General features: G+C 51.5%; 7 protein-coding genes across 7 annotated transcripts; 2 read left to right on the forward strand and 5 right to left on the reverse strand.

The window, feature by feature from the left end:
* Positions 1-412: 412 nt before the first annotated feature.
* Positions 413-1,098, reverse strand: N7443_000887 (40S ribosomal eS28 domain-containing protein; the record flags this gene model as incomplete). The annotated part of the gene is made up of 3 exons (XM_056880943.1): positions 413-474; positions 641-724; positions 888-1,098. 3 exons carry the CDS (start codon positions 1,096-1,098, stop codon positions 413-415), a joined length of 357 nt encoding a protein of 118 aa, XP_056746181.1.
* A 476-nt stretch (positions 1,099-1,574) lies between these two features.
* Positions 1,575-2,680, forward strand: N7443_000888 (ATP phosphoribosyltransferase; the record flags this gene model as incomplete). Its single annotated transcript, XM_056880944.1, has 4 exons — positions 1,575-1,591; positions 1,660-1,694; positions 1,761-2,252; positions 2,307-2,680. The coding sequence occupies 4 exons, from the start codon at positions 1,575-1,577 to the stop codon at positions 2,678-2,680; spliced, it is 918 nt and encodes a 305-aa protein (XP_056746182.1).
* Positions 2,681-3,121: 441 nt separating this feature from the next.
* Positions 3,122-5,857, reverse strand: N7443_000889 (uncharacterized protein; the record flags this gene model as incomplete). The annotated part of the gene is made up of 1 exon (XM_056880945.1): positions 3,122-5,857. The coding sequence occupies one exon, from the start codon at positions 5,855-5,857 to the stop codon at positions 3,122-3,124; it is 2,736 nt and encodes a 911-aa protein (XP_056746183.1).
* A 567-nt stretch (positions 5,858-6,424) lies between these two features.
* dprC lies at positions 6,425-7,133 on the reverse strand (the record flags this gene model as incomplete). The annotated part of the gene is made up of 2 exons (XM_056880946.1): positions 6,425-6,580; positions 6,651-7,133. 2 exons carry the CDS (start codon positions 7,131-7,133, stop codon positions 6,425-6,427), a joined length of 639 nt encoding a protein of 212 aa, XP_056746184.1.
* A 1,833-nt stretch (positions 7,134-8,966) lies between these two features.
* On the forward strand, positions 8,967-10,902 carry N7443_000891 (uncharacterized protein; the record flags this gene model as incomplete). The annotated part of the gene is made up of 5 exons (XM_056880947.1): positions 8,967-9,213; positions 9,312-9,411; positions 9,468-9,480; positions 9,539-10,307; positions 10,355-10,902. 5 exons carry the CDS (start codon positions 8,967-8,969, stop codon positions 10,900-10,902), a joined length of 1,677 nt encoding a protein of 558 aa, XP_056746185.1.
* A 273-nt stretch (positions 10,903-11,175) lies between these two features.
* On the reverse strand, positions 11,176-12,695 carry N7443_000892 (Zn(II)2Cys6 transcription factor; the record flags this gene model as incomplete). The annotated part of the gene is made up of 2 exons (XM_056880948.1): positions 11,176-12,608; positions 12,659-12,695. 2 exons carry the CDS (start codon positions 12,693-12,695, stop codon positions 11,176-11,178), a joined length of 1,470 nt encoding a protein of 489 aa, XP_056746186.1.
* A 377-nt stretch (positions 12,696-13,072) lies between these two features.
* N7443_000893 (uncharacterized protein) lies at positions 13,073-14,395 on the reverse strand (the record flags this gene model as incomplete). Its single annotated transcript, XM_056880949.1, has 1 exon — positions 13,073-14,395. One exon carries the CDS (start codon positions 14,393-14,395, stop codon positions 13,073-13,075), a length of 1,323 nt encoding a protein of 440 aa, XP_056746187.1.
* Between the last annotated feature and the right edge of the window lie 23 nt (positions 14,396-14,418).

Here is a 14,418-nt window from a genome sequence, read left to right on the forward strand (position 1 = left end):
ACGCCAAAAATGGACGTGTGTATGTAGTTAAAACACCAGACCAAACCAGACCAGACCAATCCCACAAATACACAAGCCAGCCATCGCGCAACCTCGTTTCTCTCCATCTCTCTCTCCCGTTCGATTAAACCAATGATCGACTTCTCGGACCCTTGGGGAGAAGACCCAAGAATCCTTCCTCCATATCCATCCACCATTCGAAACTCGGAAACTGCCTCAAATCGAGAGGTGCATGAAATGGACGGCGCGGCGGACGAGGTTGGAGAGTCGGGGAGTCAGAGGTACGGCAAGAAAGAAAAGCGGGGACACATTTTTGGCCGAAGAACGATCAAGAAAAACCGAACGTGAGGGATATGCGAGAGAAAGAGAGAGACGAAAGACATGGCGCGAGTTGAATTGTCGTTTTGGGATTTTAACGGAGACGGCGAGCCTCACGCTCGGACTCGAGCAGGCAAAGAATGTCGTCAACGCGGACTGTAGGCGAGAATTGCGTTAGCGGTGTGGTTCAGGAGGACCCATTTCCGTTGTTCAAGGATTCCCCAGCTCCCATGATTTCTTCCATGTGTCCTTTTCTTGCGACTTCCTCCTCTTGCCTGGGAACTCTTCCCCTCGGGAATAGAATAGATCGAATTTCACGTACCCGGGCCCTTAACGTTACGGATGATGGAGCGGGAGGTGTCGTCCATGAACTCGACGCGGACCTGGGTGACACCACCACGGGAACCTGAAGACGAAAAAAAAACACAGATTAGTATTCGGAGCTTGGCAGTTTCGCAGGTTCATTCTTTATTTCTCGCGGCAGGCGTGGGAGGGATGTGGACGTGGTCCCCGCGGATTTCGAGATCTCGAATTTGAATTTTGTGCAGCGGTTCAGGAAGGGCACGTACCGGTGCGGCCGAGGACACGGGTCACCTTGACGAGCTTGACGGGGGTCTTGCTGGAATCCATCTTGAAGGAGAGGGCGTTGAGCTCGGACGACGAGGGTGGTGAGAGTTTGGGTGGACTAGAGGAAGAGGCGGATGTGAAGATGATTTTGCCTTGTGTGGGTTCCAAATTACGCGAGGGCTCAGGGCTTCTGACACCTGAGCCGTCAGGCATTATTGCTGACTCAGTGGATCTCCATAGACACCTTATATTTCAGGCGTCAATAGTTTTCCCTTTTTCACTTTCGGTGCAACCGTGCGGCCCTGCACAATACAGTAGAACATCGACTATCGTCGGAGTAAAATCGCATAGAATAACTCAATTCATAGATAATTCATAGTCAATGACCATCATGTCTATATCCACGTGGTCCAGCTCTCCAATACCAATTGCCGAGTACACCGGGCTACCTTGGTCCGCTGGTCCCCGCCGACGTCGGGACGTTCGCAAGTACACCGATCGCTGCCCCTCCAATTTCTGCCGCAAAGAGCTCTCTGCCCGACATCCCCCTTTGCGCAGCTTCAATTGTCTCGAGATATAGTGCTAGTCTCTTGCAATTGACTCCATATCCTCATCCATCAAGTCTTTGTTGGCATTGACGGTCCCTCCCCTAGAACACATCCGCCTGCCCCGCGTCGCGATCTATCGTCATGGATCTCGTTAATCAGTGAGTCACCGCAACCCTCAATTGAAGCACCATATACAACAACACAACTAACACCACATTCCTTTCAGCTTGGAAGGAAGACTCCTCTTCGCCGTGCCCAAAAGCAAGTCCTTTTCCACCTCCAATGACTCATGACAAATCAAAGATCATCAACTAACACCCATCTCAGAGGGCCGGCTCCAACAAGCAACCCTTGACCTCCTCTCCGGTTCCGATGTCCAGTTCCGTCGCGAGACTCGCCTTGACATCGCTCTGGTCAAGAACCTGCCCATCGCACTCATCTTCCTCCCAGCGGCCGACATCCCCACCTTCGTCGGCGAAGGCCGCGTTGACATCGGTATCACCGGCCGCGACCAGGTCGCTGAGCACGACGCCACCCTGGCCAAGGGCGAAATCTCCGGCGTGGAAGAGATTCTCGATCTCGGTTTCGGCGGTTGCAAGCTGCAGGTGCAGGTCCCCCAGAAGGGCGATATCACCGAGGCCAAGCAGCTTGTTGGTCGCAATGTTGTGACCAGCTTCACTGCGCTGACGGACGCTTTCTTCCGTGGTCTGGAGGGCGCTCAGCCCGGCGAGAAGCTTCAGACTAAGATCAAGTATGTTGGCGGAAGTGTTGAGGCTGCCTGTGCGCTTGGCGTTGCCGATGGCATTGTCGATCTTGTTGGTATGTGACAAACCTTTAGTAGCCAATTTATGATTGAGGCTGACTTGCGCTTAGAATCTGGCGAGACTATGAAAGCTGCTGGCCTCAAAGCTATCGACACCGTCGTCGAGAGCACCGCCGTGCTCGTCAAGTCCCGCAACTCAAAGAGTGAGCTCCTGGACCTGATCGCCGCGCGCATCCGCGGTGTCATTACCGCGCAGCGCTTCGTGTTGTGCCAGTACAACATCCCTCGTTCCGAGTTGGCTGTCGCATCCAAGATCACACCCGGAAAACGGGCGCCTACCATCACCGCGCTCGAGGAGGAGAACTGGGTTGCTGTCAGCTCGATGGTAGAGAAGAAGCGCGTTGCAACTGTTATGGATGAGCTGATTAAGGTCGGGGCTACGGATATCTTGGTTCTGAACATTGCCAACTCGCGCACGGATTAAGATTGAAGTTGATGGTCCCTTTTAATAGCAAGCTTTCTTTCATGATTTGATATATGATTTCTTTGGGTTTTCTGTTCTGAGAATTTTGAGGTTCTTTGAAGACAAAAGTGGTGGAATCGAGTACCTATATAGAGCATTTGGGTTGTATAGCGAGTTTGAAAAGGATTCAATGTTCTGTTTTTGTACACTTCCAAGTTCGATCCATGTTCTATATGTCTTTTCTATATATAATTCTGTCATGGTCACGAGTATAGTACACATGTACTGAAACAAACATTCATCACTCAACAAACCCCGTTCAACCACCTTGAGACATGATCATGACGCATAACAGTGGTATCATTAAAAAACAAAAAACAAAAACAAAATAAAAGGCAAGATGCAGATGCAGATGGAGATGGAGATGGAGATGCAACCTGAAGATTTCCGATCACCAGGGAATCACTTCGAATTCCCCAACCCAACACCCTCTTTCCGACCCCGAATAATAGCCCGCAAACACTGTCCCACACCTTCAAGATCACCAAGCAATCCAACATGTCCACGATCACTCTTCACGAGACCGTGCTTGATAATCCGATACCCAGGAGGCAACATAGCCGCCGAAGCAAGACAAACACCATCACCCGCCGCAAAAGCAAGATCATCGTAGCAATCCGTACGCTTGATCGCCTCGCGCGAGGTGACACGCGCACCGTATACCGTCGGCACGCTCTTGCCGTAGAGCACGGCGGCAGGCGGGTACTGGTTCTCCATTTGGTGAGAGGGTTGGAATTCCGTCTCGTACTTGAAGCGCTTGATTTCCGCCAGGGTACGTTGGAGGTACTCCATTGCTACAGCGTGGGGGATTGTACAGGTTGTTGAGGCTTTGCTCGCGCCTGCGCTGCCGCGTGGGTTCGGGTTTGGGCCGACGAGGCCGTCGACGCTGGGGATGGCTTCGCTGGCTTTGTCTTGGGCTTTGTCCACTTTATCGCCGACTTTATCGCCAACTTTATCGGATGATGAGAAGGCTGTGTTGGCTGGAGCGGTGGAGGAATGAGGGAGGTGGCCGATGCGATGGGGGTTATCGTCTTCTGTGCTAGTGTTTGTATCGTTGAGGTCTAGCTCGTTGAGGTTCAATTCGTCGCGAGCACCGAGTGAGAAACGCTTGCTGATGTTGGCGAAATCTTTGAAGCCTCGGCTCCCTGCTGGAGGGAGGGCGGGGCCACAGCAGGGGGAGAGGCGGTGCTCCTCCCACATCTTGGGGTCGAAGAAGTCCACACGGAATTCTTCCTTGGACTGTTTGTCGATGAAGCAGTGGCCGTCTTCGGGGAGTAGGGCAAAGCTCGTTCGGAAGGTGAAGTTGACTTGTGCGGTTAGAACCCGCGAACTGAGTAGGACGTCATCGCCGTTGCGGAGCGGACCGAGGATGTTGACGCAGTGCTGCGGTACTCCCGCATACACGACGCCCGCGAAGAGATCAGGTCGCTGATTCACAGCGTGCCGAGTAATGAGTCCGCCTAAACTGTGAGCGATGACCGTCGCACCGCGCCGGCTTGGGAGTTTGCCATCTGACGAGCCCCGGTTGCATGGTAAGCGTTCCAGGAACTCGATAAGCTGTTTGGATAACAGGTCAGGGCTGAGACGCCAGTCGTATCCGTAGTCCCAGACGCGCATGTCGCCGCGGATGGCATTGTCGCACTTGCGCAGCCGCTTCATCAACCTGCGACAAACATCCACGGGACCAACGTGGGACAGTACGCCAGAGGGGATGATGGTCTCCTCCATGCGCTCTTCGTCCTCTCGAGTCAAACCGACTTCCAGATCCACCTTTCGCAGGTTCAGTCCAACCTTCATCGGCACCCAAAGCTGTCGGTGTGGCGGCTTAGCAGACCGCAGAATCGAGCCTCGGTAACCTCCTAGAATCACGACATCGCCTACAAGATCTCCCATGGCTTCTTCCAGAATTGGATGCGTCGATTGAGGATGGTTTCGGGGAGGTGGAGGTGGGGGTGCAGTTGTGTGTCCATTGACGCCCTTTTCGCCTGAACTGTTCGAAATGAAGCCGTTCTCGTTGAAGAAGGGCCGGTTGGCCCAATCGCCGCGAATATCTTGCAAGTGCAGACTGGGCATGCTAAGGAGCCGGCTACTGGAATCCTGCAAGCTGTCTTTGATCGCCTTGAAGCGGCTGTTGACCTGTGAATGGACATTCGTATATAGCGGTCGCTGTTCTAACGACGAGGCAGTCGAGGATGCCCGCAAATACAATGATTGATCGGAAGAAGATCGCCGCAGGCTCGCTGGTCGCTTTGGTGTCGCACTGGGCCGCCTGGAGTATGAATGTTTTACAGCCGAGCTGCCATCGAGCGGCTGTAGCTCTGAAATGGATCGCGCATCATCTTCGTCTTCATAAGGGCTGGCATTGGTTGTTGCTTGCGGGGAGGGTGGCTTTCTCCGGTCTAGCGAACATGCTCTGGTTTCTTGGCCTGGTATCCGTTTACTCGAGCCCTCCGTTGTCTGACTGCGTGCCCGGTTCTGCGCATTACCCCGGAAGGAAAGGGACGGTACCTTGGTCAACGATCCCAAGTCAGGCAGGAACCTCTTCAACTCCCCTGACCAAGCACGTGGGCGTTTGGGCAAGGAAGTCTTGAGTAGTGAGCGGGTGAAACTCGACCGATGGCTGCCCGTCTCCTTAGCCACCGGCTGATCAGTGTGAGGGCCTCGCGGCGTGCGGTGATCCACTGATGAGCGCGCGGCAGGATGCTTCGTCTGCACTTGGGGAGAAGCCCTCGGCTCCACCTGCTCAGGTTCAGCCGTGAGCTGAGAGACGAACAAGCCATCTTCGCTGATAGGATCCGGGATTGCCGAAAAGTATCCACCATTCGATTCTAGCGCTCTATTTTTCTCTTCGGCGGGGGTTGCGCGGGCTTTCATGCGGCTCTGGGCGCGCCCAATACTGACTCCCACCACGTCGCTGGCATCGTCTTCGTCCACTTCATTGGAAGAATGGAGCGGATCGTCGCTGTCGGAGCTGGAAAAGGACGAATAGTGTAGTGGTGATTCGGATGCGACCGCATTCCCCGAGGAATCGGACGTCCACGATTCCTGTGGTTTCTGTGGGCGACCGGAGGAATCTGAATTCGCAGCGGTGGTCGCAGGGCCCGCCGTAATAGGACGGTCGGCAGAGATTGAGGCCATGATCTAAGTTCGTTCAAGGGACGAGTTCAGGGCATGAGGTCGTATAATGTGCAAGGGCGACGACAGCCGGGCTCCATGTATGCAATTCGAGAGTTCAAGGGGTCGAGAAAGGCTCAGGAACTGAACACAGATTCTGGATGAAATGCGGGCAATGAACCCATTATAAAGGTGAACCGAAAACGGGTTCCACAGCACAGCCTTCACGCCCGGCTCGCCCGGAAAGACATGGAAGGTCGCCACGTGCAAATGCTTAGCACTCGTTCGGAACTAGGAATCCTGTTCTTCTACTTATCCCCGGTTCGCTAGTTTGCAAAACAGATCGACGAATGGCCGTGGTCGGGTGTGGGGGATTAAATGCCCCAACTGCCATCTTTACAGTTGGGTGATCGGCGATGACGTGCCTCCCGTGCAAGTGGAAGTATTCGACTATGAAGTCAACCCGATCGATTTCTTGACATACACATTTATGAGATGATTACGGAACCAAATCAAGCAACGCCAAGCATTAAGTCTCATGAATTTCGTAACACTACTGTATCCCTATCCCTGCCCCTCCATCTGACCGAATCACCTTCCAGAACGGGTGAATTCGCCCGTTTGGATCTCACGCTCACCCCGCCGCGCAATCTCCTCGTTGCGCTCTGCACCCCGCGGACCTTCCGTAGTTCCAAATGCCCTATCCACGGCCCCCGTCAAAGCTCCACGTAGTGACTCCCCGGCTCCCTGTTACAGTTAGATCCAATCTACATATTCGAGTGGACCAGAGATATATATATATATCCGGACAACTTACATGCACACCAGCCATAACGCCCTGTGCTTTCCGACCAATATCGTCGCCCTTTTGCGCGTATCTTTCACTAGGAGGGACCTTGGTACCTGTATGTGCGGTCGCCCGATCATCCAAATTGGTGTGCTGTGCGGTACTCGCATGCTGAGTGGGTGCATCGTACGCTTGTTGAGTGGGCGCATCGTACGCATGCTGAGTGGGTGCATTATACGCATGCTGAGTGGGCGCATCGTACGCTTGCTGAGTGGGTGCATCATACCCTCCCTGATCATAGCTGTTGGAAGGTCGCGCTGGGACCGGAGGGGGCTTCTGATACCCAGCTCCAGTAGAGGGATTCACCCCGGTCATAGCAGGATTATATTGCGATTGTGTATCCTGTAAGCCCGTCGGGAAACCGGGCGCTCCAGTTGAAGACCCTTGAGAAGGGCGACGGACGTTTGGCACTGGGTGCATTGACTCCGCCGCTTGATTGTTGTATGTACTCATTGTGGTTTATTTTTTCAAGATTGCTGTACCAAAATATAGCGATGTTGTGTTGATGGTGGGGGGAGGATGAATGCAGCGATGGGGCAAGTTATATATATTCAGGGCGCTGGTTGCAATAGATGACGTCATACTGAACGCACACAGTGTGTACAGGGAGTCAAGGTATCCATGTTGATGCCTTAAATCGTGGGCTGTAGAGGCTGATAGAAGAGCCGGAGAAACCGGTTTCACCATGCAGAACATGAAAGTCACTGACTGATCTGCGATCGGGGTCCGGGTGTCTGGGTGAGCGACCATCCCGCCGCCTTAGCCGCCACAGATGCGCCACATATGCAAAGTCTAACATCCTTCCGCACCCCCATAGATATGTTGTGTCCACTGGCGATTCAGCTCACACACCACATGATTTATCAACAAGTGCCCGAGATGGAATCGATAGTGATAGAGAGGCACGGGATGGTATGAGAGTATCTTGTGTCTTGTGCAACGACTAACAGAGCCTGAGCCACTTGGAATCTGGCTGCAGTGGAACCCAGAGCAGTGTGGAATGCTCAAATCGAATTGCAAAATCGAAAATTTGATTGGCGTCAAGCAACTCAAATTTATGACATTCAGTTGCCCCCGAATACAGATGCTTAAGGCTTTTCAAGAGCGACAATGGGTCAGATGATTTCGAAGTTGGCGATCGATGGTCTTTTCGAGTCTCATCCAAGTTCGATTCCCTTTATGAGAGATGAATTAACCCCCTGGGGTCGGACCGGCTCCGGCTACCCCAACATTGGCAAAAGAATATGGAATCACACGATGTTTCCCTTTCCCGATGGTTCCACATACCCTCGGAGACCTCCGAATGCATGCTCTTCAGGGTCTGCTTTTTACTTTCTCCTAAGTCATACTTCTAGAGTGCACCACGAAGTAGAATGATCCTAGAACCATCGCCGGCTCTAAACGTAGGTGCACAATCCTCAAAATCAAGTTCACAATATTATCCTCGCTTAACATTCTTGGCAAGTCGGCAGCATGTCCGTCGTCCTGCCAAACCGGGAACCAAAGTGGGTAAAGTGGGTAGTTGAAGTCGGTGCAACACATCAGAGGCTGACAGAGGTTGACAGAGGCTGAAGCTTGACCCATAGGGCCAAATGAACGTGGCGTGGTTGGCCGAACACTGGCCCGATTTGTCGCATGTACCATCCCGAGAGGGTCTCATCTCTAAGTACGGAGTAAGGGCGTCGGCTTCGGGCGAAAGAATTTTCTTTATGATTTTTGTTGAATTATGATTATCATTGCCTGATATATTTATTACCTGGTACCTTCCCCGGCTCCCCTCCTGTTCCACACAAATCTGACACCCTCTGTCTTCCTTGCAAAGGCGACGTCTTCCCCCCGTCACCTCTCTGCATCAAATAGCAGACCACTTCGCTGTGTTCGCTATTGCTTCCGCCTCTACAGCACGCCAAATCGCACACCGGAACATTTCAGCTGACGGCCTCAATCGATTTAAAATAGTTTCAAAGAAACTTGGTCTATACAGTCTGCTTCGATACTCCGATAGTAGCTGCACATAGCTCGCATTTCTATCCCGCTGCACCAACCTCGAGTCGCCCCATCGCATCTTCCCCGGACCCCGGATTCAGCCCCTGCACCTGCATCAACTATCCAGCGCGTCAATATTACCAACCAGTCCGAAAAACCTTAGGCCTAGCCCCAACGCAAGACCTATAATTCGACTCCGAGAGTAGCACCTTCCCAGTCGCACTATCCGCTTACTCTGCCACGCACCAAGCCCTGCTGCAATATTGAAAAACAAAAAGAAAATTAAAGAATTTGCTCACAATGCCTAACTGGAAAGAACTTTTCGCCAACAAAGACCGCCGGGGTTTCCCCGAGGTCGTGGTTCCCCTCGCCCAAGGCTCCGCGCCGCAAAGGCCTAAAGATGAATCCGATTGCAGCCCTGACCGTGCCTCCCTTCAGGAAAAGGGTGTGAGTGGTGCTCACTCGGGTACCACGCTGACTTTAGAAGCCCTGCGAGCTGAAGTTGAGGAGGGTATTGCTGCCACTGGCCATGATACTGCTTATGATCGTACGTTCTATTCCAGCTGGCTTGGTCTCTTGGGGTTGAGATTGGCTTGCGTGATGCAGCGATTGAACATGGAAAATTAATTTCGAATCGCTTTTTAGGCAAAGCAAAGATCATCAACAGAGCGATTCAGGACATTGGTATGGGTCGTTATCAATGGGGACTGTTTGTTCTGTGTGGAATGGGTTGGGTTGCCGACAAGTAAGCCGATCATCCAAGTCTGATGAGAAAGCACGCTGCTAACATACGCACTACAGTCTGTGGTTGCAGGTACGATTATTTATCAAAATTCAGTGCGGGTTCAGAGCCTTCAGCTAATCCTGTGTAGGGAGTTGCACTCACTCTGACACCTCTGGCCACTGAATTCGGTGTGTCTGAGACCGATTCTCGCTTTGCGACATGTTCCCTCTTCGTTGGTCTGATCATCGGTGCTTCCTTCTGGGGTATTGCTTCCGATGCCATCGGACGTCGCCCGGCTTTCAATATGACTCTTTGCATCTGTGGTACCTTTGGTCTCGCCGCTGGCGGGGGTCCGAACTGGGTTGGAACTTGTGCGCTGTATGCCTGCTTGGGTCTTGGTGTTGGCGGAAACTTGCCTGTGGATGCCGCTGTCTTCCTCGAATGTCTTCCTCCTAACTCGGGTAACATTCTGAGTGGATTGGCTACCTGGTGGTCTGTCGGTACCCTGATTGCCAGTATGCTCGCCTGGGCTTACATTCCCAACTTCTCGTGCGAAACAGCTGCGACTTGCACCAAAGCTGATAACTGGGGCTGGAGATACCTTGTTCTGACTCTGGGTGCTATTACCTTTGCCATGTTCCTGTGCCGCTTCTTCTTCTTCACTCTTTACGAGTCACCCAAGTTCCTCGTGTCCCGTGGTCGTCAGGACGAAGCCGTGGCCGCGGTACAGGGCATCGCCTACAAGAATAGGACCACCACCTGGCTCACTGAAGAAATTCTGAACGAGATTGGCGGCTACCCGGAGGAGAACAAGAAGCAGTCTCTCTCAACTGTCGAAATCGTCAAGAGATCACTTGAGAGATTCTCCGTTCAGCAAATCAAGCCGCTATTCAGAACCAAGCGCCTTGGAATCTCAAGTACGTATTCATCCCTCCTCCACCACACTCCAAACTAACAACCCCAGCCATCCTTATCTGGTTCTGCTGGACTTGCATCGGAATGGGCTACACCCTCTTCAATGCCTTCCTTCCTCAATATCTCTCCGCAAACTCCACAACCTACGAGACCTACCGCAACTACGCCATCACCGCCGTCTGCGGTATTCCCGGCCCCCTTCTCGCTTGGTACCTAGTCGACGTCCCCTTCATCGGCCGCAAAGGCACAATGGCCGCATCGACCGCCATCACGGGTGTCCTACTCTTCTGCTTCACGGCCTCTAAGGATCCCAACATCCAGCTTGTCTGCTCAGCCCTGGAATCCTTCTTCCAAATGATCATGTACGGTGTCTTGTACGCCTACACGCCCGAGGTGTTCCCCGCACCGAACCGTGGTACTGGATCTGGTATCGCCAGTTGTCTGAACCGTATCGCGGGTCTTATGGCGCCGATTATTGGTATCTATGCTAATACGGATCCGGTCACCCCGATTTACGTTGCTGGTGCATTGCTACTGGCGTCGTTTGTGGCGATGGTCTTCTTGCCCATTGAGACGCGAGGAAAACAGTCTATGTAAGATACTCCCTTGGGAGTATGCTGCACATATGTATGTGAAGAGTTCGCATTAGTAGCGAAGTGGGGATCTATATACATTATCATATTAGTACTGTATCACAAGTAGATAGTGAAAAGCATAGCGATGTGATGTTATACCAGAGAATCTAATGGTTTGATCCAAATCCATTCAAAATAATATTCTGTTTGTTCAAGATATTATCCATTATCACCGCAACCGTTTCTTTCTTTATAGATACAAAATGCATATGCTGACCCAGCCCCTTAGATTGATTCACAAAATCATTATCGTCGAACCAGGTGCCTTCTCCCTCATATATTGTATCCAGGTTACCTGGCCTTCCCTCTCCAAAGCCCAGAACTCCCTTAAGAACGATAAAACCTTCCGTCGATCCAAGTTCCAACTAATCCTCATCACCACTTCAAGCTCCCTCACGACTATCTCCTGTTTCTCCTGGTCCCCTCGACACTCCGTCCCCGCAATAAAAAGTGGCCATACAAGATCATTCGCAAACGAACCGTTCTGAGAAAGGGAATGCGAATGGCCAAGAATTGCATCTCTTAACAATTGAAGCCTCTCCTCTACTGCGGGGTCATTCGTCAATACACGATACATGTATATCAAACTCGCATCATGGAAGATATTGACAAGATGTAGGAAACTTTGTTTTGCGTCTTCGGTCTGGAATTGGAATATTTCGCTTAATTGGACCATCCGGTTTTTCGCTTCATCCAGTTCGTGGGTTAATGTTCCGAGGAGAGCCGGATCGACGTCGTAGCTTTGGTTGTATTGAAGTCTTTCGATGCGCGTTAGTCGGTTCATGATATTTATGAAATCGCTGAGAACAGCCGTGTCGTCGATGAGTTGGATATCTTTTTCAGTCTCGTGCGGTGTGTCGAAACTGGTGAGTCCGGCGAAGACGCTGGCAAAATATTGTTCGTATAAGAGGAATGAATCGATTTCATCGGATAAAGCCGTGCGAGGGAAGGATTGTTCTTTCCATTGGAGGATTGTTCTTGCGCCTTGGAGATGGACTCGCCATTGACCAGATTGAGCGCCGAGTAGTTCCACGTTATATAGGATGAGGGTTGAGGCGAGTGCGTATTGTGTTTGGATTGGGTTGAGATTCGTTAAGGAATCGTCTTGTCTCATTTGGGAGATTTGACTTGCTAATGATGTTAAGGCTTCGCTCCGAAGACGTAGGGAGAGTCTTTGCAACTGGTGGCGGCGAGGATGATCTTGCGAGAATTTCGCTGCGAGGTCTTCAGATGATAGGGATAGTACGGCACTAAGTACTGTTGCTGAAGACCAGGCAAGGGGGATAATCACCTGTCGCCATGGGTTCGTTGGGCCGTCTACCCAAGCTAATTTACCGGAGACGACGTGGTGGAAATGGTGCATTAATTGCAGCGTCATGGGGTTGATATTAGGGTTCGGCCCGTGCGGTATTACACTGAGACTCTGCTCAAGTTTCGCAGTTTGACTTGACTCGTTCACCGGTGATGGTTCTGGCGGGACGCTAGAGCGGCAGGTAGCATCTCTGACAGGCAGCTCGCTCCCGGTCAACAAGCCTCTGCTGGCGACTCCTTGACCCCATTTCAAGATGAGCCCATAGCCAGGACACTTAAAGCCCCTAGAAGTGCACTTTTTGCACTCTGGTGCAGTCCGATCACAGTTGATGCGTCTGCTTTTGCATTTTGGGCAGTCTGGGTCTCATGTCAGTTCAGCAGTAAAAATTGGACGGGCGCCGACGTACCTTTGTCTGCAGTCGTACTACGACGATCGGGGGACATCGGAGCATCTAGATGCACTAGGCTAGCCAAGCATATGCTAGAAGAAGAAATAAAAAGGGCTGATGAATGGATCACTGCGGGGACTCCGCGCTTTCCCCTGAAAACCCGATCTGGTCAGATGACCCGTCCGCCTTTAACAACTTTGGTGCGCCGTACCGGCTTAAAATACCCCATCCATTTATTTCTTCTTCTTATACGGATGAAACCATTTCAATTCCCGGAGATAATGGGAATAATTTTCGCGAATCTGACGGCGCTGACGCCGATCAGCATCTTTGCTGGAACGTGGAGACAGTGGTGAGAAGGATCCACAAAATCGCTCCAAATGAAATTAATTATATAAAAATGTTCTTTAATCTAAATGTAAAGAAATTCTGTTAATAAACGCTGCTCGGGAGTGGCAATGCAACAAAGTGATCATAGTCAGGAGGTGCCATCGGAACCTCCTCATACCTCGGAGGAGTCTTCTCCAAGACCAAATCTCCAATGTCTCCTTCGTGCTTCCTGAGAAGTGTAAGAGGGAATGATGCATTCACAGCTGCGCCCAAGATTTTCCGATCAACGAGACTCTGGCTTGTTCGGCTATACGTGTCTTCTCCCGTAATCAAGTCCAGCTTCAGCCGGTGTTCAACGATGATTGCCAGTCTCTCATTTGTAGTTGAGGAGTAACGAGAACGGAGCTCTGGAGACAAGGAATCCGGATCCAAATGCTCAGGATCAAATGCATAGCAAGACAGGTTGGCGGGTTGTGCGGGCTTTGAGTTTTTCGGGATCGTGAAGCCGAAGCTGATGTCGACTGTAGAAGGCTTCTGGGCGGTTTCTTGTATTTCGGTGAAATGGTTCTCAATGATGCTCCAGTGGCCTTTCTGCTTCTCATTGCATATTTCTCGCACAGAAACTTGTTCTTGTTCTCGTTGGGTTGCGCAATCCGCTTGGATATGTTGGCTTCCTAAGGTTGGCTTGGTGAAGGTTTTTGTCACTTCTTCCACTCGGCATCGAAGTCCTCTGATTACGGCACATTTGAACTCCGAATGACGCTCTGGTGCCGCTGAAGTTCGGAGCTTGACGTTCATAGAAAAATGAATGTTTGGGTTCGAGTCCGTGGTAAGGGTTTGTGTGAGAGAAATCTGTTCGATCACTTTTGAATTGGGATATGACCGCACGTGTTGGACGGTTGGCTGGTCTGAAATTAATTGGCGGGTGAGATGAATAGTTTGACTTGTGCTGAATATGGTGCATTCTGGAGTTATCACAGAAGCAAGGATGGCGTATGAGACTGTCCCTTGACTAGTTGTCGTAGAGGCAGGCATATTGGCCGGCATGAGGATTGAGAATGGAACATTGATGACTGCGCCTTCGCGGGAAGAATCGTCCCTTTGGCTTTCGAAAAATGGTAAAAGAGGGCATGTAACTTCTTCTATCGCGGAGCATGTCCTGCCAGCCCCTGCTTGTTTCGCATTCGCGACAAACTGACGGCGCATGCGACCCAGAAGACCCTGTCCTTGGCAACAAGACTGGGAGATCTTCGACTGCACAATGCGAACGAGCTGGGTCCGGAGCAGAGTAGAATTCGTGATCACAAAGTCGTAAGAAGGTCTGAAAATGACAGATCCACAGAGAGGCCGTGAATAGTTGTCTCCATCTAGATCGGAGTATATGTAGTGTGTTTGGGGAGAGACCAGCTCCAGTGACGAATCCATGGCTGAACTTGGTGACTATCAAG

This window comes from Penicillium atrosanguineum, assembly GCF_028827265.1.
Source record: "Penicillium atrosanguineum strain IBT 20685 chromosome Unknown utg000001l_segment0_segment0, whole genome shotgun sequence".
NCBI lineage: Eukaryota > Fungi > Ascomycota > Eurotiomycetes > Eurotiales > Aspergillaceae > Penicillium > Penicillium atrosanguineum.